Source organism: Eutrigla gurnardus (assembly GCF_963514095.1).
Source record: "Eutrigla gurnardus genome assembly, chromosome: 20".
Lineage (NCBI taxonomy): Eukaryota > Metazoa > Chordata > Actinopteri > Perciformes > Triglidae > Eutrigla > Eutrigla gurnardus.
The window spans coordinates 4,410,045-4,437,607 of record NC_139931.1 but is presented as its reverse complement, the minus strand read 5'-3'; the positions used below and the strand labels follow the sequence as shown (position 1 = coordinate 4,437,607).

The 27,563-nt window shown below is 44.9% G+C and overlaps 1 protein-coding gene across 1 annotated transcript; it reads left to right on the top strand.

The window, feature by feature from the left end:
• Positions 1-351: 351 nt before the first annotated feature.
• Positions 352-27,374, top strand: LOC311030430 (trinucleotide repeat-containing gene 6A protein-like). Its single transcript, XM_084036173.1, has 26 exons — positions 352-553; positions 2,170-2,221; positions 7,436-7,534; positions 12,480-12,776; positions 13,574-13,621; positions 14,678-16,726; positions 16,865-17,057; positions 17,181-17,653; positions 17,780-17,911; positions 18,002-18,163; positions 20,244-20,426; positions 20,608-20,774; positions 20,935-21,012; positions 21,130-21,297; positions 22,374-22,493; positions 22,696-22,833; positions 22,984-23,076; positions 23,205-23,379; positions 23,538-23,684; positions 24,124-24,294; positions 24,376-24,516; positions 24,720-24,827; positions 25,031-25,261; positions 25,363-25,436; positions 25,612-25,751; positions 25,945-27,374. The coding sequence occupies exons 5-26, from the start codon at positions 13,576-13,578 to the stop codon at positions 26,291-26,293; spliced, it is 5,538 nt and encodes a 1,845-aa protein (XP_083892299.1). The 5' UTR covers positions 352-553; positions 2,170-2,221; positions 7,436-7,534; positions 12,480-12,776; positions 13,574-13,575; the 3' UTR covers positions 26,294-27,374.
• Positions 27,375-27,563: the final 189 nt, after the last annotated feature.

The following is a 27,563-nucleotide window of genomic DNA, read 5'->3' as shown; positions in this document are numbered from 1 at the left end:
ATGAATATATTGAAAATAGTGGTTATCATGATATTATTATAATATATATACACACACACACACCGGTATATATGATTTATTTAATAATAGAGTAACATAAATAATGATGTAATAATTATACTGTAACAACGTTTGTGTTTTATTGTTATTATTATTGATTGAAGGGACTGAACTGCTTGCCTCGAACATACGTGGCTTTATTTTTTAGTCGATACCATGGAGCTACCTATGCCTGTGTTTCGTTTTCTCGGTCAGAGGAAGTGGTGGTGAGTGTGTTTCCTGCTCCCCTCTCCCTCCCCCTTCTCCCCCCCCCCCCCCCCCCCTCTCTCTCTCTCCCTCCCCCCTCCCTCCAGAGAGAGCGAGAGAGAGAGAGAGAGGAGGGGAAAGCAGAGCTCAAGCGAAAGAAGGTTAGCCAGCAGCAGCATCGAGTTAAGAAAATGGCGATCATGCAGGACGAATGCCTCCCCTCGTAGATGCTGCAAACGCGTTGAAATTCTTTTAGCCTTACAGCCGGCTTTCCTTTCCACTCGGTTGCACTTTATACTTCAATGAGGTGAGGTTGTGTTTACGACGTTTTTCTCGAGTGAAGGTTTTCTTTGTGGCGAGCTTTTTTTTTAATGTACGCAGAGAGAGAGAGAGAGAGAGAGAGAGAGCACCGGGGTTGAGCAGGGAGACCGGGGGGGAGCTGGTGTAGAGAAGTTGAGCCTGCCGCTGTTGTTTAGTTAGCCATGACCGAGCTAAGCTAGCTGGCTAGCACATTTGGCAAAGGCGGCTCGGCTGCGTTGCAGATTTTAGCAAACGTTAAGAAAATGGTAAATGCATCGACATCAACAAGGGGGGCGATGTTTGTGTGTAGATGTCTGGCTGTTTAAGTTAATGTGCGTTGGGGGAAACCGTTTGTTTGTTAGCGGGTTACCCGTATGCTAACTAGTACGAGCATCGGTTAACCTTAGCTCGCCGGTTGTGCGTAGATATCTGTCAAAAGAGAGAATTATGTCTTTCGTTCGATATTGTTGTTTCCACGGATTTGTGTGTCGGTAAACGAACATCGTGTATTGTTTCGTGCATGGCCGTTATCAAAATGGCACAATCGTAACATTTGATATTAAGACTTGGTAAGTTAACTAGCCGCTACAAAACGTTAGCTTTTTTTTTTTAGCTAGCATTAGCAGCGATGCTAATTTGACGACGCAGGTTGCCCGGCTTTGACACAGGCTCATCGCCCGGCTGTTATGCGACTTGCAGAGGGCACACACTTGTTTGAATAGCATTTAACATTAAATATTTGGTGGTTGAATGCAACATTAATGTTTATTTGATGGTGAAATTGCGAAGCTGCGGAGTTGTACTTTGGTCGGCGTGTTTTAGCGCCCTCTATCGGTAGAGATGCGGCGCTGGTTAGATCTCCGCTCTGCTGGTTTTACAGTCGCATTCAGCTAACTTTTTTTTTTATTACACCGGCCCGGCGACGCTGCAGACAGGGGAAAGCCACACAATAATTCAACTGCATCGAATGTTATTAGATGCCATGTTAAGGTCAGTTAGTTCTGGCTGCGCCGGGAGAAAGAGGGGAAAAAAAACTACCAGGCTCGAGAGAAGCCATGTTGGTTAAGCTTGTAAGTCAGGCAACAGCTGAGATAATGGCCGATCAGGACCCGAAGCTGTAACTCTGACCTACGCGTTCACTGTCACTCTCCTGTCTTTATCCGTCATTCTCTCGGCCACGCACGCGCAATATCCATTCACCTTGCGGAGCGTGAACTTTTTTAAGGGGACTCTGGTTGTGCTGTTATGCAGTTAAACCTGCAATTCCACATCGACTTGTTGAAATACTTTTCATTCAGCAATTACTGGCGAGTCTCGGTGTGTTTGTCACTGTAGGCTTGTCCTTTGCATAGATTTGTATGGGTGAGGCGCATGTCTTTTAACCTGTGCACCATCAATAATTAATTTGAGACATCATAATGGAGTCCAGTTAACCATTTCAAGTTGAGCCTCTGTTCTGTGTACACAGTTTTTACCCCCCCCCCCCCTTGTTTATTACAGCACGCCAATAAAACTAACACTCACGTACGCAGGGTATCTTTAATTTTTTCTTTATTGACGTTTGTTTATGTAAATCTGGTGTTTTATATCTGATAGATTTACCCTCTCATCTTTGTCTTTCAGAGATTTGGAATTGAAAGCTGTTGCCACCAAAGAAGCTGAAGCATCGTAACAGGTGAGTGTGCCACCGGGAAAATATTAATTTTAATAGCACGTATACCAATTTATACCACTTATCTGTAGATGATAGCATGGCCTGTGTGTGTGTGTGGTGGGCTATTAGAGGGTTTTGTGTGTGTGGGACGCGGACAGGGGATGGGCAGCTGCTGCTTATGCAAGCACATGCAGTTCCGTTTGAATTGAATTGGAGGGTCTGGGTTGGTCTAGGCCGCATTGTGCTGAGTAAGCTTTGCTGTTTTAAAATTGCTAAATGAGAAGCCAGAGTCCTGATGTTTTGTGTGTGGAGAGGTGTTTGTGCAGCTCATTGTGTCCATACAGTTGCAGGCAGCACAATAGAGCTGCGGGACCACAACCAGTCCCATCAACCGTCTCCCTGTGCTGCTGCGTTTAATCTGTCAGATCGTAAATCTGTTTATGAATGTTGTGGTCGTCCTCGTTTTCCTGATTTTTTTTTGTTTGTTGTTGTTTTGATTTGTTTGTACAAGAAAGTCATTACATCCCCACACCTTCACGTGTGTGTTGCTGTCAGTGTTTGAGGATCTTCAAACGTTAAATCGTTTTTAATGATTCACTCCAGCTCGTCTTATGTCTTCTTGTGAATTCTGTGGTTTGAAAAGGTTATTTGACGCATGGCTTTGTGGGGTATTTTATTACGCTGGTTTGTTTACAGTTGGTTGCTAAACCCTGTTGATGTTTCATATTTCCCCAGCACTGAGACATATTTTCCAGCTGTGTGTAGGTGTGACTCCTGAAGTAGTACAAGAGGAAGTTTAGATCGACACCCTCTTAGATGTACAACAACATTATTTTTAGTAGTTTGACTCATTGACTCGAATTAAAACAGGTTACCCATGCAACTTGAACCTACGCCTTTTTATAAGGAGCCTCAATTATGCTTCTGACAATTCAACTGTTTAATTCTGCAATGTGTTGGTTTTCAAATAGCAGCAGTGTTTATGAGAAACTCTTGGTTTTGTTCTATAAATAACACGCTGCCGACAGTACAGTGTTGTAACCTGATATCATAAAGCGGGTTAAATTTAAAGCATTTGTGGCACCATTGGGGATTACATCCTTCAGGGCAAAAACTGAACAAGTGCTCCACTGAAGTCTTTTACTCATGCAAAGCTCAACTGTTTCTAGGCACAGACGGGCCATCCAACATGCACACAGATCCAGTGTATTGCTCGTGGGCCTGTTGCACTCGTGTAATCACAACAGCATTAGTTGTGATATTTCCTTTTTTAATTTTGTCCAGCCGTGTGCCGTCTGCTGTGCTTCACTTTCACTTTTGGTTGTCTGGCTCCCCTCCCCTAGTTGCTGTTTGCTAAACATGTTTTCATTCTTGGCTAAAAATATCTGGAGTTTTCACAACTGGTTTGTGATCGAGTTGAAGCAGAAGCGATGTGTACTTTTATTCCTGCTGAATAAAAAGCCATCTTGAGATAAGTCATGTTTGGAATTTTATGCGGTAGTGCTATAAATTCCTAAGTTGTTGCGACATTGGTTTGGGATCAGGTAGTTGACCGTTGTCCCCCCCCCCCTCCCCAGCAGTAAAACCACACCTGCATATGATCATAAGACTGGAACAGGCAAGGAGCTGAAATGAAGTATTGGTGCTTTAAGACCCATGCAGGCTCAGACAGGATACAATCCACACAAAGGCAAGTTTAGTTGAGCAAGTTGTTCAGTTGCGTGACTTGGCATTGGTGTCTTTGGCATTGAGATTTTAATCAAATTAGTGTAGTTGACATTATAGCTGATTGAAACACAACTTTGACCGCTCTGATTTTTATAATGGTTTGTACAACAAAATATCTAAATTATCCACTTTAAAGTATAAACATATTTAATTCTGTTGTTTTTTATTATATTGACTGCAAAAAATGGCAAGAAAATCAATGAATTTTTGCACTGTCCATTTCTTATATCCCTCTTTTGTTATCTGCCCACTTGTTACTGGATGTCTTTTATTAATTGATACAATTCACAGCAAACTACACTTGTCAATTAAGTAATTCTTTTGTTCCCGACTTGGGGAAAACTTTTCAGAAACCTTGCTGTAGGAAATTCCTCCTCTGCTGGCAACAAAATTAAGTTGTTCTTTTTTTTTATCCAGAAATGTCATGTTGCCTTTTTTTTGAGCTACTGGGACTGGAAATTTACCGGCTGGATTTTGGCTGCACTGTTAAATCGAGGCTGGAAATGTCACATCTTAGGATGCCAGCTTCACAAAGCCTTTCCCTGTTGGGGTGTTTGAGATGAGGGGACACTCTTTGTCATTCGCTAATTGAGTGATGGCTTTCCTGAACCGAGCCTCCGTGAGAACATGCTAATGTAAATTGATGCAAATGATGCGGTGTTATACATGCAAATTAGCCACGCGACTACCCTCTGGCTTTTGTTCTCACAAGACCGGCTGACTCGTGAGTGTTTTTGTGGATGCTCGTGTCTATTAGTCTATGTTTGGGTGTGTGTCTGGGGTATGTGGGAACTGCTACTTCCACAAGGCTGCAAATGCAATCAATACTCCGTCTTCTATATATTTGAAAAAAGCCTTTGCTGGCTTCGTTTCATGACTCACTCCTGGGAGTGAAAAACACTCCCACAGAGTCTTGGGATGCAGTAGTCTAAAGCCTCAGATTTCTGATCTCTACCTCCTCAGAAACCCAAATATAGTTTTATTATTTTTAAAGTCTTTCAGCTTTATTTGACAGTCATCTGAAAAGGGTTCACAGAAAAGGCAAGTGGGTGCGGCGTAGCACAGACACCCGAAAGTTAGTAAAGACACTTGCTGGCGACCCAAAGGATGTGTCTGAAAACTATTATTTTACGCACCGTACAAATTAAATATGTATGCTGTGCTAATTTCACTCTAATATAATACTACAGAGTTGAGCGTTACATCACTGGTGACCTTTTACAACTATTCTCATCTTTCATCTGTCTGCGGCTCTTTATCCCTCCCAGTCCTCCCCCGTCTCAAGATGGGGGGAAAAAATAACAGTAATAGTGGAATCAGCTGTCCAGACTGTTATTTTATCCACTTTAAACCCAACGGACCATATTTCGAGATGATATATTTTTGGAAAGCGATTTCTTTTCCATCAGTGTTGGTGATTTGAAATGTAATGGCAAACATTGCTGCCTTTTTCCCCCCCATCTGGAGCATGTTGTACAATAAGACAACAATAAGTCGTTTTAAAGGGGGTTTTTGTGGATGGCATATTATATCTTGTCTGTGTCCAAAAGTATTCTGCAGTTCAGGGCAGCAGCAAAAAATTATATTCTTATTATCCATAAATTGCCGATGCATTTTCTCCATTGATGGTCTTTAACATTTTAAAATTTAAAATTTTGCAGAGCCCCAAATTCTCCCATCAATAGTTCAAATCTATTAGTACATTTTCTGATTTGCCTAGAGTTGTATAATTCCACGTTGACTTGATGGACTGACGTTTAGATGAATCCCTTCCATGCAAATTAATTCTCTGAATGGCAATTTACAAGTTCCAACACGAAAAACTTACTGGAAAAAATGTCTTTCATAAGTATCTGTAGCCATTCATGCAAACGGGGAAGGACACTTATATCACAGGCTGATACCCTGGTTGTTCATTAACAAACTCAATAAAGAACAATAACAGAAAGCATGTGGTGAGCACCTGTACTCCATGTGATCTAGATTACATGGGATCTACCAACTTTTGATTTATTCTGCTTCCTTTTTAAAAGGTTATGGAAAGTGCTTACAGGATAAAAAGTCTTATACTTTCAGCTATACGATTGTGCTTTTCATAACTGATAATTGTTAACGGTATAAATACAGGAAAGGTGGGGTCTTGCATTGAATTTGAGTTCCTGCTTCAGTACCACCAAAGACTAAAGAAGGAAAAAACAAACCATAAAACATGCAACTTTGTTGTCCTCTGCTCCGTCTCTTCCTCCCCCTGTCCTGACTGCCTTGTTCTTCTTCATCCCATCTTTTGCTTTTTAGCGACTTGTCTTGCCCCCCCCACCCCCCTCCCTCTGTCAGCTGTAGCTGTCGGGGGGATGGGCAATTGTCAGGCCATTCATAAACAGATGCTGTGTATGTGTGCACTCCAGGAGGGCCCCCACCATGCTCTGCTGTTGTTGAACCCAGAGCCATCTGCTGAAGCACTTGATGGTTGAGAACGGGGGAAGTGTGGGAACAGAGGGGGGAAGATAACTGAAGGTGGCAGCAAAAAAAAAGAAGAGGGCAACTGGTCTGCAGGTCAATTATAAGAGATTAGGCAAACCACTGTCATTTGACACGATGACCAGAATTGAGGGATATTTGGACCCCTGTGTAGTAACTGGGAATGTATGACTTTGGCAACTATTGATGACTCTGTCAATCAGCAATGAATGGCACTTACCTGCTTATGAGACTGTGGTCACAAGCCTGCAGTACCGCTGTAAAGACGATCCGCCGTCATTTCGGCTTTGCTGTTTCACGCCGGGGCAAACAACTGCAGGCGTAATGGCGGCTCAGTGTGTGATTTCAGATAGCACGGCGGCAACGGAGACGTGACGTTTCACACAACAGCGTCGGCGTCCTGCAGCATTGGCTGTCTGATTTCACACACTTCACCTCGGCTCTGCCACTCACTACTCTGCCCCCCCCCCCCCCCCCATGCTAACTCCTTTCATACAGAACAGTGAGGTGGAATAATATATTACACATTGCATTTTTAATGCAGCTTTGCACCTTTCACTATTTCTAAAAGCCACTGTGCAGTTTATCAAAATAAACATGCTGCAAATTATTACTCATTTGATGGTGCAGCCATGGTGTCTGTCTGAGTTGTTTCAGCATCTCCGTACGTCTGTCTGTTTATAGCTAAGGTAAGTGCTGTGCTGTAATCCCATTATCGGATTAGACTACAGCCTTCAGCTTTCTCCTGCAGGCTAAACGGCACACCCACCGTGACAAGTGTGGCTAAACTTGACTCTCACCAAGGGAGATGCCACAGTCCGATTACAAACTAATAGGAAGATCTTATTTCACTTTGGGTGCCAAAAAGAGTGATATACCAAACAGACAGAAGCAATACTTTTCAATACAATCAATTAATGGTTTTGATATGTAAAATGTCAGAAATGTATAATTCCCAGAGCCTAAGCTGACAAGTTATCGATGCACGTTAATGTGCCAATTCATTAATGGTATTTCCTCCTGTCGCAGGGAACATACCCATAGAGGGAAGAACAGTGGATGGAAGAGAGAGAGAGACGGAGATTGTGACGAGGACGGAGGATAAGAAGATACGGGACTGGTCAAAAGGTGAGAGGAGATGACGTATCTTCTGTCTTGTGAAAGTTGATGAAAGATAATGGCCTGACTGTATTGATTTACCATTGGAAATGTAGTAGTTCTGTGTGAGAATTCGGTGTCTTTTGTGATTTATCGACATCTGCTGCTACTGGGACACTAAACCTCTGTTCATCTTAGCACAGGGCCATTTATTTGTAATAAGCAATGATGCCGTTAGATCTGCAAAGTCCAGTTTTCATAGTATTGAATAGGCCCATTTTCCCCCCAAATGCAATTCTGCACACTGAGCTGGGATGTGATTAATATGGCATGGCTACAGAATTCTTCTCTAGTTGGTAAAAATTGTTTCACAACCATCAATGCTGCATTTTTGTGCAGAGACATGATTCTGGCAATGCATGATAGAAACTGGCGCAGTATAAAATGGCAATGCATGATTATCTCACTGAAGCAAATACACAAACTGCTTGGCTCAACTCCTATTTTTTTTTTCATATACTACTTGTGGATTTCAGCTAGTTTCAAAATATAAAAATAGTTATTTTTCCAACATGTGATGTAGTTTTGTTTTCCATCTGAATTTGCCGTTGCAGTTTCCATTGAGTTCCGGTTCTACTACTGTTACTGCTGTCGTTGCTAGCGTGGGCAGGAAGTCTGATTAGCATCTATGTCTGACCTTGAGCGCGTCTTTATGTTTCAGTTGCTTTTGTTACTCCTCTCCACCGTCGCCCTGCTGTGTCTATAGTCTCACCCTCCTACTGTATTGTGAAGACTTTTCAGTCCCAGTCTGAACAGAAGCAGTTCAGAGTAGTAGTCTCCGTAGTACCAAACTGTGAACTGGCACAGACGTATATCGTCATGGCAGCTCCTATCCCCAGATAATGGTTATACAATAAGGGTAATCATTGTGCCTCTGAAAGACTCGATTCTATACTCAACAGTGCCTCACTGTAGCTGGAGTCTATATGCAGATTTGACCCTAGTTGTCGGCAGCGCTGTAGCATGCACCGTTCTTGAATATGACCTGGTGGTGAAGTCAAATGGTTGGCTAATGAGTCATGCAAAACCCAAAGCTTCTGCTTTTTTTTTTGTTATTTTTTGCGACCCGTGGTTTGAGTTAAATGTTCGTGGGTGCCCCCCTCCAAACCCCTCCCAAAGTTGACGTGACGTCAGAGTTATGAGTTTCGCTTATCTGCTCCCGCACACCCTCGCCCCACACATGCAATCTCATGTACTGCACACTGTTTTTGAACGGGGCGCACCTGCACTCCCCGGTAAATTGCTCCCTTTTTTTTTCTTAACACTTCTTCGTGTTGATTGCAGTTGACGCGGGGAAGATGCAGCCTGCTTCCTTTCGCTCCCAACGTCAGCCATTGATTAATAAGGGGGTTCTTGCATATTTGAGAGGGAGAGATTCTTGCACTGATGTCATCTTGCTCAGACAAGCCCAGAGGAGTTGGAGTATTTAGGAATGTTGCCATAACAACAGGGTCTCTCCTAACATGAGCTGTTTGACTGCTTTAGTTCAGCCCAGAGAATACAGTTGGAGATGGGTTGCCCCAACTGAGTTTAAACATAATCTATAATAATACAGTGTATAGTGTATAAGCTATACGGCCCAGTGGCAGCAATGCAAGCCCTTTAAATGAGGAATGTTTGACAACATGCTTGTGTCGGAGCTGGAGCAGATTTTCAAACACAGTACTGCAGAGGTGGGATTGGAGGATGAGAAAACATGTCCATGTATGAGCCATCGGTGTGCATTTGTTTAACATAAAAGGGAAGTTCAGTGAGTGCATTAATGCTCGTTGCACTTGAAGTGATCTGATGGGGGGGGCTGGGGATTTTACACCAGTACAAACTGTATAGGCAATCCATATCATGACCTCTGTACCCGTGTGCTTTTTATACAATTTATATCACCAACTCTTAATGCAACCGGCCCTTTTTTTAAATTTAAAATGCGTTTTGTCGCTGAGGGCCTGATGTGTTTTACTGGCATGCAAGTGATGTTAAAGAACATGTCAACTTTTGGCAACAAAGCACCATGCCTCAAATAGATTTTGTGGTTGCATAGCAACAGCAGGACACATGAAAAGTGCCTTTAGCTAAAAACAATGTTCAGTTGACAGTCATTGCTTTTTTTTTTTTTTTTAAAGATGGTCAAAACAGCTCAGAGCCTGTAAAATGCATTTGCTAACCATTGTTGTGTTTTCTGTAATTATTTGGTGTCAACGAAACGAAAAGTAATATTCTAAAACAATACAGATGTTGTACGATTCAAACAACCTCTGAACCTAAGACACACAATGTCTCAGTTTAATTTTGTATATGCGACATAAAACAGTTTTGATGTGTAGTGTAACCTTTTTTTAATGGTATTTAACAATCCCCAGGACGCTCAAATAGCTTCAAATGTCCATACAAACATACCTGTGTTTATTACAGGCTCTGTGTTTTGTCATCAGCCTTTCATGTCTATTCAGATGTATCTTTTAGCTACAACTCTGTCCTACTCCTACTCTCCAGGTTAGTTTATGTAACAGGTGAGGTAGAAAAACAGGGCCAAAAACACATTATCGGTTAATTCTATTGATCGTTTTCCACAGTTTTAGGTTTCAGCATGTTGGCTGCGATGCCCCTTTTAGGTTCCTTCGCCTCTTGCTCCGTCTGTTACGCTGAGTACATATTGTACTGGGTTCATGTACCGCTGACTTCAGGAAGTTGACCTCTTTGCTTTTTATACATGTTAGAAGCTGCAGCTGCATTCCTCTCACATCAACCTCAGAGACTCCCAGTCAACCTCTTTGTCCCTCCTTTTTTTTTTCACATTCCACTTCTCTCCCCTCTGTCTTTTCTCTTCCCACCTCCCTACCTTGACATCTTGGTTTTTCCCTATTCTGTCGTTCACATTTCTCTTTGTGTCTCCCCCCCTCCTCAGCTGCAGTCTGTGTTAGTGTGCTGTCCTTATATTCCCTCACCCCTCCTCCCCTCACCCCCCTCTGCCTGTAAGATGATAGCGGCAGTCGAGCTGCTGCCAACTCCAGGGGCCCTCATGAAAGCTGTTCTCAGATGGAAGCACAGAGAAAGAGGAACAAACTGTACTCTGTACTGAGCACCGGCAAAGAACGTGCTTTCCCCCACTAGCGCCTTAACATGTCCACATTCATTTAAAATGGCATTGTGTGTCCTCAAAGTTCAAGGTTAATATAGTGCAGCACAACGAAATGCAAGTCGGTCACTTGCTAAACGAATAAATATACAATTGTATGTAGACAATTATTGATAATTTGGCTTTTTAAAATGTTAATTTTATTTTAGACCGACATAAAATTAATGAGGACTGCCTCAAGTGAAGCTTTAAACATCTTTCTACCTCATATTGATATGCAGTGCCTAATTAGGATAGGTGGTTTTCCCCTGGGTAGCCTCTTCGAATCGGATGCTTTGGGGTTGACGGAGGTCTTTCCATGTAGGAAGGTTGAGTCAAGATCCATGTAAGTAAACAACTCGGTTTGTTGGAAAGGACAACCCCCTTTTTAGTGCTGCGTATGCCAGAAGGAACAGGTCTTTTGCATAAAGCTTCCTCTTTGAAATATGTTTTTCTTTGGGGGATATTTTGTAATGATTATGATATCATTGTCCCATCTGTTTGTTGATTGGTTCCAGAAGCAGCTTCTGGCAGGTTTTATTTGTAGATGTTGGCGGTATGCCCAGGTTTAGCTAGTGAGCTGTGAGTTAATAAAGGTGGAGTTTGACCTCGGTTAAGTGCGTCTGGTCAGTATCTATGGTTTTATGGCATTGGTTGCTATATTGTGGTCTGAAAGAAACCTTCTCTTATATGAATTGCAGTAGTTGGATAGGTCTTGTTGCAGTAAGCTTATTGTTGCTACAATAAACCTGCCATGACACATGGAATATTAAAAGCAGTAACATCTGTAACACACGCTCCTAAACTTGGAACGCATTCATGCTTCACTGCAACTGCAAACTTGTTCATTGTCCACACATGGGTTTGTTTGTTCTCTTATCATATTGGCTAGCAAACAGAGTGGTTGCTATTTGAACTGAGGGTTTATAAATAGGCCTGTGTACTGCTGCAGCAGGCAGAGAGAGCTAACGCACTTGCCTAAAATGCACTAGGAAAAGGTCAGGAGACGCACACTTCTTGCTGTCAAATGCACTGGTCCACTTTCACTGAAGGATGTGTCTGTCTACTGTTAATTTGTGGTTCTGTTCTCCTCCTCGTTGTTTTTTTCCTCCCTTTTATTGTCTCTTGCTGTCTTTATAAAACCTGTAACTTGTACCTTTACTTTCTCTGCTCATGGATAAGAGGTTTCATTTCCATAGCATCCCAAGGCAGTGCTGCCAGCTTTAAGCTTGCTGTATGACCCTAATCTAGTCTAACCCATACTCCCTTCACGAAGAGAAGGTGTGCACAGCTGTCGTCCTGTTGAGTAAAATCAATACAGCCATTTCAGACAGTGTGCTCTGCAATGCAGAAGTGTCTATCCGTGCACAATAAAAGGAGAGGAGTTAAAAGGGCCTGAATTGGTTCAGCGTGTCGGGGCCCGTTATGGCCGACGGGCTTGCAGACCTTTTCGCCGCTGTAGCAGAGATGGGAATAATTAGTCTCCATCAACAGGAGAATGGAGAGAGAAAGGATAAAGCATGCATTCCCTAGGTCAAAAATGCCCCTCATATATTTCCATAACATTATTGTTTGCACAATGGAAGTGGCTGCCAATGGCAACTGTAAATGTTAAAGCAATTACGTTGGCTTCCGTAGCCACACAAGTCAAACCTTCCCATTGTTGCTGTTATAAATGACTGATTGTTTGATTGTGCACGACGCACATTTGCTACTGATTGATTAACAAATGTGTATGTACTGTATGTACAGTATGTTGACCTAACAATCTTTCTCTCCTCTTGTTCCCTTCTCTCTCTGCAGTGCCAGAGCATACCAAGTCAAGGCAGACTCCTAAATCCAAACCGCATCCCCCCTTCCCCCTCCCCACATATATACGTGCACACACATACAGTCCTCAGCGATGCCAAGGGGGCCTGATCAGCCTGCTGCCCGCTCTGACAAGCCCTGCCTCTTCACCTCAGACCCTTGAGGCTGTGCCCTCTGAGCTTTGACCGTTGACCTCCGTCGACCTGGGAACCAGAGGTCACTTTTTCGCCACTCAACCCGGGGACGCCCTCCTGCCCAGCCACGAGTCGCAGCCACAAGCTGCACTCACAGGTAAACTATGAGAAGGAAAGCAAGCAAACAGCAGTGAATTACACTCAAATGATCTGTATCCTCAAACACATACTGGCCTACGCAAGCTCTCTCTCTCTCTCTCTCTCTGCCAGTAATCACAATCATGGATACGCAAGAAAACAATTGCACAATTACATTAAAATGGCAATTAATCTGAGAATGTGGGTGTGTTCTTGCTCATAACTTCTGATGAGTTCCTACTTGTGTTTCTATCAGAATAGTTAGGATAGGATAACATCTTATCTAGTCAGGAATAGTAACAGATTTTCAATTTGCATCAGACTGCAATGAAATCAGTGTTGCCTGCACTAAATGGCATCATTTGTGCAAGATTGACTTTTAATTTAAAAAAAACAAACAAGTTTCCTTTTTAAAAACAAAATAAACATGCACAGATGAGTTGGTTTTCTCTGTATTTATATCACACCTGCAATATTCAGCGCTTAAAGGGGAGGAAACATCGAAATTGAGAATAAGCAATGATTGATTGAGACATACACATATGTAACCACTTCTTCCCTTTATAATATAGCTAAGCGAGTGTAACTACTAGCTCACCAACTAGCAGAGTCTAGCCACTAATGCTCTTCTATCTGCAAGCCCTTCTTACTTAGAACCCTTCTGACTTCAACACTTGTTTTCTTTCCTGTTTGCTTGATTTTCATTGAATGTCCCATCTGTCCTATTTCTAACATCTCCCCACCGTGTTTGTTTTCTGGCTCTATCTTTAACTCCCTCCGAGTCTGTTTGACAGTCTTTCCTCTCTCTGTTTCCAGGCATGGCTCCCATTCGGGATTCCGTCAGCCACTCCCCTAATCAAACAGGTGACTACACAGTGCCTTCTTCCTTCCCCGTTCTTCTTGCGTTTCGTTCCTCCTCTTGTGTCTTACTTTTGGCTCTACGCTTTGTGATCGACGGACAGGGTACACCCAGTCTGACCTGACGTTAACAGATGATGCATTTTGTCATAACAGAGAGGCGAAGAGAGATGAGGGAGTGGGTTTGGAAAGGGTGCAAGAGGAGACCTGGCAAGCAATACCAGAAAGAAAGGCTTTGCTTTCCTTACAATGTCTTGAATCACTGTCTATAAGGAGTTACTCAGCTGTTGGTAACATTAGCTGACCTAATACGACACATTTTCAGTTATTTTAATTAAGTTACTTCACTACTAAACTCTTTCATTGAGGGTTAGTATCAACGGTAACATAATGCATCACATTGCAAATGAATGGGGGCTCCCACTGCAGTACTGTTTGGGTGATGCACAAGGGGTTGCTGTAGCACTCACCATTACAACTGAATGAGTGTGTGCTTAATGGCCATGAAAGCGAGACAGTGGCCTCTGGAGTCTTAATTTTAGGGACATGTCAGGTGAATGCAGATGATCTGAGAGCATTGCAATGTATTCAGAAAAATATCGAGGGTTAAACCAAGTCTGAATCTCCCTCCTCCCTCTTTTCACACACAATTGCCACCCCCCCCCCCCCATGCCCTCCATCTCTCCTCATGCTGATGGTCGTCCTCTGAATCCTAGTTTGTAGCTTTGGCATGCTTTTTGGGTCCTGCTGTGGTGACAAAATGGTGGCAGCTGTGTCCGGGCTCATGTCTGGCGCTGATCAACAACAGTTGGGCAGCTGAAGGTCGGAGAGAATAGAAAAAACATCTCAAAGCGTCTGTGAATGAGGGGAATTTAAACCACATGTGTTGTTTTAATATACTATATTTTACTCTCATGCATTTCTTGAATGATGAAACGGCGCCTTTAGCAAATTATGCGGTTTCTCTCAAATTGTTGTTGATGTTTTTTTTTTGTGTTTGTTTGTTTTGTTCTTTAAATCTCCATTCCAACATTTTCTCTGTCATATCCAATCTTTCTCCAGGTCTGGAGCCTGGCTTGGACTCGCAGTATGAGCCTTCCCCCTGGTCCTCTGGCTCTCCCTGTGGCAGTGACGGCAACAGCAACTGGAGCAAAGTCCTAGTGGACGGAAGCACCGACAAACCCAACAACCCTTCTTCAACTATCTCTTCCGTCTGGCCTCCCTCCTCTTCTTCATTCTCTTGCTCCTCTTCTTCTTCCTCCTCTGGCTGCGGGTCAGGATCAGACCCTGAGTTGGCATCAGAATGCATGGACGCAGACTCTAGCTCCTCGATAGGCTCTGAGAAAAACCTTGCCGCTGTGACAACAGTGATGATGATGTCAGCAAATGCTTCCTCCTCTGTGTCTTCTACGGCTTCTTCTCCCTCCTCTTCGATGGTGACTTCTGCCATGATGGTCAGCGTGTCGGTGAACGGAGACAGCAACGGCAACAGTCGTCAGGTCATCGGTGGAGGGATTGGAACCATCGGTGGTGCAAATAATGGAAATAATAACATCACTGGGTCCTCCCACTACTCTGTGGCTGGGTCCAACAGTATTGGCAGCAATAACTTGGGTAACCACAACAACAAGCCCGTCAATAACGGTGGTGTATGGGGCACCAACATGATCAGCACTGGCGGAAGCACCCCCTGCATCAATGGAGGGTTGAATCCAAACACTTTAAACCCAAATGCCAACCATGGTGCCTGGCCGCAGAATCCAACCCCAAGCCCAGCGTCCCAGGGCCAACGGCCTCCACAGGCTCAGGGGATGAGTTCCAAACTGGGTGTAGCTCCCCAACAGGGCCACATGCAGGGCTGGGGTGGCATGGCAGCTCCAAACAGCAGTATGATGGAAGACACGGAGGTGAATAATGGTACAGCAAGCAGCATGGTATTAGGAAGCAGCAACAGTGGAAATGGTGGCCTACAGCCTACCAACCTTAACACTGAATCCAATGGACCAAATAACACTATTATGATGAATACTACTACTACTACTACTAACGCCACAATGACCTCTAGTCCACCAAACTCTACCGCCTCACCCCAACTCGGCGGGGATTGTTCCTGGGGCCCTGTTGGAGGAGGGAATGGGGGTCCAATGGCCAATGGAAACCCCTCATCAGCCCCACAGCACCCCCAAGGAGAGCTGGCGGGTCCTGGGGCCTTCGGTACGCCTTGGGGCGCAACTAACTACCCTGGAGACAAGGGCCCCCCAAATGCAGACACTGTGAACCCCCCCAACCCTGCCTTAATGCAGGCAGGGAACCCCCAAATCTCCTCCTCTGCTGCTTACAAGAGTAATAATAACCACAATAACACTGGGGCCCCACGCTGGGACCAGGGGCCAGCCAATAACCCAAACCAGCCTCAGAGCAACATGCCCTGGGGTAGCAGCTCAAATCAAACCCCAGGCTCTGCAGGCCAAACACCAGGAAATGGGAACCAAACTACAATGGGCCCTCCAGCAGGGATAGCTCGCCCCTGGGGGAGCAGCGCATCGTCTTCTTCCTCGTCATCGTCGTCCTCCACCACGTCCAACAACAAGATGTTAAATGGAGAGTGGGGATCGATAACGCCTGGTAACAACCATCCAGATTCCTCAAGTCATAAAGGAAGCTCTGGCAACAATGGCTGGAAGAGCTTGGAGGATGACGCCATGGGCATGGGAGGGGGAGGAGGAGGGGGAGGGGGAGGAGGTGGAAGCCATGGCTTGGCGAGTGTCACTGGAGGCTGGGGTCGCTCTGCAGGAAGTGAGGGAAGTGGAGAGAGCTCCGGAGGCCGATCCAGCTCAGACAGAGATGGCAGCCAGCCAAAAGGAGGGAATCGCAGAAAAGTTATCCATCCTGCACCAGTAGTTCCAAGTGTGCCCCAGGTCGACGTGGACCCGAGGGTCCTGTCCAACACTGGATGGGGACAGACGCCCGTACGACAGAACACCACATGGGATGTCAATTCTTCAGCTAACAATCGGCACCAAGTTGCCAGAGGAGACGAAAGAAAGCATGGCGGCGGAGGCCCCGGATGGGGCACAGCAACACCGGCAGCTCCCTCCCAGACCTCCGGAGGTAGGACTTTAATGTGTTTGAAACTTTTGTGTGAATGTATTTTAGTGATGTGATCAAAAATGAAAATTAAGAACGCAATGTTCTGTTGCAAAACACAAAAGTAGACAAAAGATTGATCGCCCTTTCATGTACTCACAGGTTGGGGGGGTGGGCCGAGCAGCTCAGGCCCAGGTACAGGAGGTTCTGGCTGGGGAGAGCGGCCGACCTCTGGGTGGGACAATAAAGGCCCAGCAAGTGGAGGAGGTGGGCAGAATAGCTGGAACGATGGATCCAGCTACAAGGGGAGCAACAACAGTAACACCTGGAGCAATAACCATAACAAAGATGACAGGTAATTGATGTTTCAGCAGAATAGAAACACTTATAATACCATCGCAGTAATATCATTTTCAGTTGGTGTAACAAAAAGACTGACAGTTATGCCTAACTGATCACCTTCATTGTGTTTGTTTAGGTCCAATACGTGGACTAATGCACCCAAACCACAGCAAGGCTGGGGTTCCAACAGTGGAAATGGAAGTGACGGCTGGGGTAAGGGTGGAGATGGCTCTAGGGCAGGGGGCAACAACCGCTGGGGAGAGCCCCAAAAACCTGCCGGCTCAGTGAGCTGGGACAGCGACAGTGACCGGTCAGGCTCTGGATGTTGGAGCGAGCCAAGCCGAACCAACACCAGCAGCAGCAACAACACTTGGGTAGGGAGCGGAGGATCAAATACTCCAGACCAGAGCACTCCGAACCCAGTCCACAAACCCAATCCCCAGAGTAACAGTCAGGGCTGGGGTGAGCCAATGAAGAACAACCACGGGGGCCAGAACAACCACGGAGGCCAGAACTGGGGTGATCCAAATCCCAAGCCCTCCAACGAGTGGGGAAAAGGTCCTGAATCCAACATGTCCAGAGGCAACCAAGCCCCTAGCAAGCCTACAGGTACTCTTCCAATCATATCTAGAAGTTCTGTATAGAAGAAGGTTGTTTGCATTTTCTGTATGAGTAAGAAATTGTAAGGACATGCAATTTATGCCTCACTTTGATTTTTATGTCTTCTTCCTTCAGGCTGGTTAGGAGGCCCCATTCCCACGGCAGGTACGAAGGAGGAAGTGTCAACTGGGTGGGAGGAGCCTTCTCCAGAGTCTGTTCGCCGACGGATGGAGATCGATGACGGCACAGCAGCTTGGGGAGAACCTGGTAAACACTCGGCCCACTATGAATTTGAGCTGTATGTCCAGGCTTTTCATCCAGCTGATGACTCAACGTGTGATTTAATGTCCTTCCTAGGTAAATCCAGTGGTGGAGCTGTCAACATGTGGAACAGGACTGGCCAACCAGAACAGGAGGCCGTGGGCCCATCCACTCAGCACCAGTCCCACTCAGCACGTAGCTCGATGCATCCCCCTCAACCCATGCAGCCTCTTGCTCAGGAAAAAAGCTGCAACCCTGGTATGTAATATATATTACATTATATATACATTATTTACATGTTGCAGTGGATTTTAGCGAGCAGAGATGCTTTGATTGTTACACAGTGGATCAAATTGTTATTTCTGCAGATTCTTAAATGCACTGTTCAGAAAACATGTACAGACTCTGGTTGGATTAGTATATGAATGTAACCTTTTTATGTCTGGTTTGATATTCATATAAAAATGCTTGGACATTAGCCAGGAAGTATGTAAGTGCAAACCTTCTGGTGTAGTCTGTAAGCCTTGAATGGATAAAAAGGCACAAGTCCCACCCACACTCTATTCGAGATGAGCTGAAATAAGATCTTAAAAGGATTTTGACAGTACAAACAAAGTAGGGATGGACGCATATTCACGTTCACGATTGTTTTCAAACGCATTCACAATTTGCACAGAAGCATGGCGAGAGCAAACACACCTACAGCCTCGCTCCTCAAATCTCCCTACAGTGTTGTCTATGTTGAGGGCTTTTTGTGAAGCCGGTTGAGTCATCCCTTTGGAATGCTAAGAGCATCAATTTTTCTCTTTTGCTTTTTTTCCTCCCCTCCTCCCTTTCTCTCTCACCCGCCAATTCTGCTTTCTGTAGAAACGCTGGCTTTTGTTGGGTTTGAGAGTGAGAGAGACCGTGAGTGTTAGAGGAGGAGGTCTGGTGATTTAGTACCAGGAATGGTTCCAATGCAAGATGGGGAAACTAAAACCAGGAAGGCATCTATTCTGTGGAAGTGGGCTCAGAAGGGAGGGGTTGTTGGTGTTATTCAGGGTTGCTGTCAAGCAAGCTAACTGGAGCAGCAAAGTGAATGGCTGGGAAGGGTGGAGCAGAATAGCGAGCCATTGTAATGAGAAAAATAATCAGGTTGTAGCTTTTGCTTAATTTTAAATGATTGTGGTTTTATTTAACACTGAATTGCAAAAATCAATGAAAACAAAACAATTTAAGAGAACATTTAAAGAAGTAGGTCAATGTGTTTATATATGTTTTAATAAATGCATATATTTAAAAAATGTCAAATATTGATGCTGTCTTAGAAATCGTAAAAAAAAATGTTCAGGCTTAAACTTTACTTGTAAAACATTCATAAAAGTGCATGCACATTGTTTCTCATCCCCACTTTGTTAGATCAACCACTACAAAAACATAAACATAATGCAGGCTAGGGTTACAGTTTTCAGGAGATGCATGTATATGTTGGCATCTATACCTGCCTTATAACATTTGTGCCCAGTTGTGTTTATGCATCTATCTCTGGCTGTATGAGCGCATGTTTCTGTGTGTCATGTGCAAGTACTTGGGTGCCCAGTCACATGAGGGACACCCAAGCCCGAGACCACTGGATGATCTGTCCTATTTTTATGGGGAGGTATCCCTGGCATCTCCCCAAGCGCATCTTGTGTAGGGAGAAAGTGGCAGGTTGAGGTAGTCCTCTGTAACCGGAGCTTTTTGACCTCATACTTGCACACACGCTTGAACACGCGTAGTCATATGCCTGCAAATCCCCGCACCCACAAGAGCTAAAGTAAACAACACTTGCATAAGCAAGTTGACGCGGGGTTCCCTCGAGACATGAGCAGGGCTCTGTTCTACGATTCCAGCTGAGAAAAACAATCTTAATTTGCAGCGCAATTATAAATATGAAATGTGGAAAGGGTCCCAAGAAAGAGTAGGGTATGAAGCTACATATTTAAATTAGGGGAAACAATGCCTCCAACAGTGAGTGTCCCAACAAGCCTGATAAGGCTGCTCTGGGCCTGTGAGACGAATACAATTCTATTTTTAACTGGATTAATATGTAGGTGGACATAGGGAATATAATGCGACACTGAAGTATAGACAGACACATTTAGAAGATTACATACAGTTGTACAGGTCAACAGGGGTCGTATTGTCATTTTCTGCAGGCTGAATTTTGACCATGGAGGCCTAAAATATCTCTGCGGTCAAAAATAAAGATTAAAATATTTGAAGAACATTTATTAAATGCATGCATAAAGCTATTGGTTCAAGACAACACATCTGAAAGTATTTCCTCATCCTAAAGAGTACCTCTCTTTGCCTCCAGGTTGGGGTGAGTCTTACCCCCAGAAGGAGTCCTCAACTTGGGAACCTGCCCCCCCTCCACCTGTGAAAGTGGACAATGGTACGTCTGCCTGGGGGAAGCCCATGGAAACCAACTCCACCTGGGAGGAACCCGGCAGAGATAACAGAGATTCTGGGCCTGGATGGGGCGGCCAGCACAAGCCTGGTAAGTGCACACATGAAGACGAATACTCAGCAAAATCCTGCATCTGAAAAGTATGATGATGTTATTAGTATAGGAAGTCCTCGCTGAACTTGAACGTTGACGTTTGTGCAAAGTGGCAGGAGAAAGACTTGTACAACTACTTGGTGTTCAGATTCTCCCTGTGTGCTTACCTTCTTTGTAGCTCCAGTTTCCAAGCCCATGGAGACATGGGGTGGTGAGGAGGCATCCATGGGCAATAGCTGGGACCAGGAAGAGGAGGTGGAGATTGGCATGTGGAGCAACAGCCAACAGGACAACCGGTCCCATGACCAAAACACCTGGAACTACAAGCATAAATGCTCCAACAAGGTTTGTTCACTGTGGCTTTACCAAAAACCTGACGTTAAACCAAAGCACACCTGTTTTTCTCAACTTAATGATTAATATTTCCCCCCTGCAGAAACACTTAAATGGGAAATGGTTGAAAACGCGACCATGCTAATGCTAATTTTTTGTTGTTACGTTTCAGATGAACAAACCAGTCAACAAACAGGATGAACCCTGGATGAAACCTTTCATGAACCAGTTCAACAGCATGAACTTCCCTGTAAGTGGTTTTTCTCATTGTTCTGCTGTTGCTCTCAATAAAGATACCACCAGGAAACACTATGAAATATGTATATTTATTGTCTATAATCCCATCTTCTTGTCTTTACCCATGCAGAGAGACTCTCCTGACGACTCCATGAAGACTGGACCAGGAATGGTGCAGGACAAGCGCATGGACATGGGCAGTATGGGAGACTTCAATGGAGTAATGGGGAAGAACCCTGGGTCTCGACACCAGCTCCACAAGGAGTCTGCCATGGATCGCAGCCCCTACTATGATAAGGTAAGCAGAAAACAGGAACACATGTGTTGCACCGGCACTTCATGATTTCTAGCCGTTGTGGTAATCATGAGTTAGGTTTTTCAGTGGAAGAGTCTCTCTGCCTTAAACGTCCGAGTCTGCTCTCTCTGCCCTGTAGCGCCCCACAGTGGTTGTTCTCACACATTGCATTTGATGTGGGGACTATTGAAAGGGATTCATGATACCTCACATCATGATTTATTAATTACGTTGTTTCATTTATGAACAACAGAAGCTAATCAAAGTGCCCACTTACATGCTTAATTGTAATAAAGATCAGTAGATTTGCAACTGATATGTAATTATGGATTAAGGATTCATACCCTTACGTAGTTCTGTACAAAGCTGCTGTAGGTTTGTTTGGCTTTGCTTCTTTCCCTCACTTAATGCTGCTTTTCTATTACTTTATGTTTCAATCTTCCTGACTGTCATCCTTTTGGTGCCACCTTCTCTTTCCAAACTCTTACTTCCTTTCTCCCCCATCGCTTACTTCTCTCCTACTCATCCCATTTTGCTATTTTCACTCTCTCCTCCTACCTCTCTTCTTCTGCAAAATTAACTCTTTTCTTTCTTTTCTCCTGCCGTCTCTGCACTTCTCTGGCTGCTGGTGTGCTTCCTGTCCTTCTGTGCTTGCCGTCCATCTCTTGTGCACCTGGCCTTGCTTCTGCAGCTCTCCTCTGCTTACAATAACCCAGCTTCTGATGAGCTCTCCCACAATCAAAGCATGAGCTTTTCCCCCTCCCATTCTGCTCAGCCTATCCCCTGTCTCGACTCTGGGCCGTTTCCTGCTCAATCTAGTCCTGGGGGTTCTCGGCAGGTGAGTGTGGACAGGCGAAGGGTGTTGTCTTTAGGTCTAAAGCCTCAGATCCTAAAAATGGGGATAAAAACACAATAAAAAAATTGATAAAAAGGTGTATAATTATCATTTAGACATCTTGGACACATACGGACCATTGTTGTGGCCGACCAATATTGAATATGAATCACAAAAACAAAGAGTTAAGTTTGTTGGAAGTCGTTTGAACATCTGTGTGTGTGTGTGTCTCTCCCTTGTTCAGAATGTAAACCCTATGATGAGTGGCAGCAGCGTAGCACAGGGCCGAGGTGGCCCCCAGTCCCAGATCCCCCCCCAACCCAACCTCCGTAACCAAGTGCCTCCACCCATCCTGCCCTCTCAGGTAGAACGTGCACATTGTTGTTGTTCTTAGTTGTTTATTTGCTATATTGCTTACTACATTGTAAATTAGTTACGGCTGTAAGAATTTACTTTTTTCCCCCTCCCATTCTCTCATTGATGGTTTGTTCTGTCATTAACTAATTAATGGGAAAATGTGAATGACATTATAAAAAAACAACTAAAACAATCTTGTTTGTGTTCAGGTGCCTCCTTCCCTGTTGAAGTACCCAGGAGGTAACGGAGGTCTGAACCCTCTGTTTGGCCCTCAGCAGGTGGCTGTGCTCAACCAACTGTCCCAGCTCAACCAGCTGTCACAGCTCAACCAGATCAACCAGTTACAGGTAGAGTGATGGAAAAACATGCAACATGCAACATGTTGTACCTGCACCCAAACAGATGTAGTAGCGAGCCTTGTGTTTAGTTCTCTGTCTGCTTGCATGTTGTAAAAAAACGTATCAGAGATACAAAACTTTTTTCTCGCCTGTCTGCAGCGTCTTCTCCTCCAGCAGCAGCAACAGCAGCAACAGCAGCAGCAGAAAGCTCAGAGCCAGAGAGCCATGCCTGTGGGACGACCAACTGAACAGGTGTGTGTCTAAAAATCCCTCCGAATCCCGCTTCATTGCATCCAAAATTAATGATGTAATGCATTAAAAGTCTCCATAGCGTTGCCTCGTTGATTTGATTTCTCTAACCTCCTATCCCTTGGCCTTAGACACGTCCTATTGGTTCGTCACCATCGATGATGCAGCCGCCACGGCACCTGGACCCCTCCCTGCTCAAACAGGCCCCGCCACACAAACCGTACCTGGATAACTACATGTCCCACAACGCCCCTGAGATGCAGAAGGAGGCTGCTGCTCTCGGATCCTTCAGCCACTTCCCTTTAAGTATGTTACTATCAGTGTCCTCTTTCAAATATTATGAGATATTTGCAGCTTAAATATGTAAATGACCTTAATTATTTCTGTTTAATTCCTTCATGTATTTAAATTCGGAGTGACTGACGGTTCTCCTGTCCCTGCTGTTGTCTCTCTTCCTCCATCAGGCTTGAACTCTAACCTGAATGTACCCCTGGACATGGGTGTTGGTGGTGGTAGTAGTGGTGGCGGAGCTGTGAGCTACAAAGAGCCGCCCCAGTCCAGAATGAAGAAACTTTGGGCTACTGACCCTCTGGAGCAGAACAGCAAAACTGGTACGGAAGAAGCTACGTTTGTGGCAATGCATGCTGTAGCGACAGACTGACATGTTATTAAGAGTTGTGTATGCAGGTATAGTCTATCTAGGATAGCTGATCACGTGCTTCTAGGGTACGGACAAACTACCACAAACAAATTTGTGTGTAATTGGGCAAAACAAGAAAGATTTATTTAAGAAAAAGTTTATTTCATGACTAGAAAGACATTTTTTTTGCAGGTTTCGCAGCATTGAACACTTTCAGTTAAACTTACATTTTATTCTGAAGAAACCTTTAAATATGTGCTTCCAAAAATACATGCTGATTAAACTTGTGACACTTAAAAAGTGATTTAAAACATTTAATTGCATCCCTCTGACGGCACTGTGTTTACAACCAAACCAATGAGTGTTGATCCGTGTGATTGCATCACTGTGTTTGTGTGCGTGTCCCACAGGTGCTATGTCGTCTGGGCTGCGTCTGGAGGACTCTCCCTTCTATGACTTCTTGTCTCCTGGCCCATCTCCCCTGAGTCCTCCCGGCCAATCAATGGGCTCGGTGGGCGATGGCTGGCCACCCCGTGCCAATTCCCCCCCGCCCCATGGAAACACTGTCACATGGCCCCCAGGTACGCAAGTTTCCAGAATGCAACAAAAACAAAGGAAAAGGTTTGCATTGAAAGCTGCTAACCGCTGGTTGTGTTCTGCAGAGTTCCGGCCCGGGGAGCCTTGGAAAGGTTACCCCAACATTGACCCTGAGACTGACCCTTATGTGACCCCCGGCAGTGTCATTAACAACCTCTCCATCAACACCGTCCGTGACACAGACCACCTCAGGGACAGGAACAACGGTATTAACCTGAGCAAACATTTGTTCTGATGTCATCGGGTTGTAGCTTCAGGTGGTTGGTCCATGATTTAAATTTAAGTCTTTCTGCCTTCTGAGCCACCTTAATAAATGAATAAATCTATTTTAGATGGTTCAGGTTTGACGAGCAGATAAGATGCTAGATTCAGATTTGATCAAACTAAGCCTTCTCTCGCTGTTTCCCAGGGCCATCCTCATCACTGAACACCACGATGCCTTCTAACAGTGCCTGGTCATCCATTCGTGCCTCCAGCCACAGCGGTTCCCTCACCAGTACAGCACAAAGCACTTCAGGTTTGCATTCCTGTTATGTAATTCATCCTAAGAACTTCAAATAGATGATGATTTAGTGGACATGGGCAGTATTTAGTTCTGCGTTCGCAGGTTTTAGGCTCTTTCTTCTGCTTTTGGTTCATGTGATGGATAATGATGACTGTGAAAATGGACAGTTGGGTGTCAAAAGTTTGACTTTGCTCTCCTCCCTCGCTCCTTTGCAGCCAGACCCAGTGAGTCAAAGTGGTCTCCCGGCGGCGGTTCTGTGTCCAACTCCTCCCTGGCCCACGAGCTGTGGAAGGTCCCCCTGCCTCCCAAGGCGCTGTCTGTGGCGGCCCCCTCCAGACCACCACCCGGCCTCCCCAGCCAGAAGCCCAGCTCTGCCTCCTCCGGCTGGGACGGCTCTGCCCTGAGGCTCGGGGGGTGGGGCGCCTCTGAGTCCAGATACACACCTGGTGAGAGCAGAGGGAGACACACACACACACATACTGTGTTGTATCCATGTTGTATGGCTAGTTGACGCCTCTAACCTGTTCCCCTCCACTTGCATTGGCAGGTTCCAGTTGGGGTGACAGCAGCAGCAGCTCAGGGAGATCGCAATGGCTTGTTCTAAAGAATCTCACACCTCAGGTACTGACGCGTGCAGAAATGTAACATTTAATCTGCATCACTGTCTTTATCGGATGTCAGTTCAATGACTCGTAGTGTAAACACAGCTTTAGGAAACGCGTTAACGTGTCAGTCAGTCAGTTAACAAGTTCCCCTGTTTGTCCCGTGTCTGTGTGTGTGTTTTGGTGTCTCACAGATTGACGGCTCTACTCTGAGGACCTTGTGCATGCAGCACGGCCCTCTGATCACATTCCACCTCAACCTGCCGCATGGTAACGCCGTGGTATGCTACAGCTCCAAGGACGAGGCCGCAAAGGCCCAAAAGAGCCTGCACATGTAAGGACGTCTGCCAGGCACACACTCGACTTTTCCATTTCTGTGTCAAAGCAGGCTCATGTCACGTTGACTGGCCCGTTCAATACTTTACTGGATGGACGGGGGTTCAGTTTTAACGCCAGGTTGCATGTCAACACGTTCTCTGATACCCTGTTGTGTCTCACGCTGCATCTCACCTGTCGTCTCTCTGCAGGTGTGTTTTGGGGAACACTACTATTCTGGCTGAGTTTGCCAGCGAGGAGGAAATCAACCGTTTCTTTGCACAAGGGCAGTCATTGGCCACTCCCTCCTCTGGCTGGCAGGCCATTGGCTCTTCTCAGACCAGAATGGATCAGTCTCACCCCTTTCCCAGCCGCGCTCCTGAACCGACCCAGTGGAACAGCAGCGATCTCCACAGCTCCTCCCTCTGGGGCGGGCCCAACTATTCCAATAGCCTGTGGGGGAACCCAAGTGGCACCGAGGCGGGGAGGATCAGCAGCCCTTCTCCAATCAGTTCCTTCCTCCCGGTGGATCACCTGACAGGGGGCGGGGACTCCATGTGAACTGCCTGCCAATCAAACAGGCTGGGAGAAGGGTCAGTAGAGAATTATCAATAATCAGCAGAAGAAAATGGAGAAAAAAAAAAGTAGTTATAAACGCAATGGCACTAGTCGGACTCTTTCTCACTTACAAGATAAACAAAAAAAAAAACGGGGTCTCCCCTGTGGAAAACAAGTTACGTTTCTCTCTCTGCACATATGTCCACTTTGTTTTAGCCCAAAAACATATCAGTCGGAATACTTGAATCATGCAGGCCAATTCTATAATGTGAACGGATGGATATTTGCTTCCAGGTAGTGCTCTTTCAGACCGAAAAAAGCTTCAATCGAGCTCATTATTATATATTTTTTTTGTTTCATTTCGTCATGTTTATTTGAATTCCAATTCTTTTCATTTTTAACGTTTTGTTTTTTTTTGTTTTTGTTTTCTTTCTTTTTTTTGCATTTGTTTGCTGACAATGTTGGAGTATGAGCTTTTTTAACTTTGCACTGAATGTGGTTTTTTCTCAGTATATATAATCTGCAATATAGAGGGAGCAGCCAGTTTTTCCAGTGTAGCTGTTTACTCATTGAGGTCCTTACCGTATGTGTGTATGCGCGTGCACGCGCACGTATGTGTGGAAGTACTTTGTGTGTGTGTGAGACCGCGTGTGTGAATGGAATATGTGTGCGCTCCTCTCTGCCTTGGCACGCCTACCTTACCGCGTTGTCGTGGAGTTCAAGATCAACAGATAGTTAAAGAAGAATAAAAGCTGACTTAGGAGGATTATCTGGTGATAGTTAAAGTGACATTAAAAAGTATTGCACCAATTTTGTTTTAAAACTAAAGAACGTTGAGCTCTGCAGTGCAAAGGACTGTAGCCGCAGCTGGGACTAGCAAGCCCCGCCCACCAAGCGTAGGGGGCGGGGCCTATCTAGCAAGCCCTCCCACTAGCCCCCTAGTGGGCAGGGGGGAAACAGCACTTTCAGAATAGGCTTTCAATGTTTTGGAGGTGCCACACTGCAACCTCTTGTTTACAAGACTTAGGAGGCGGAACGTGTGTTCATTCTTCATTTTAAAGAGAAGATAGAATAAAATAGAAAATACTCAAAAAAATATAAAAAAAATGATAAAAAAAAAAAAAACCTTTAAAAAAAAAATGTATAAAAGAACTAGAAAAACTACAAAAAAATAAAAAACTCTTATCGAGGATGAAGACGATGCTTTGTAACTCTGGGAATTCGGATCAGTGTTTTTGGCCATGGCGTTGGTTATTTGAACTATTCCTCTTTG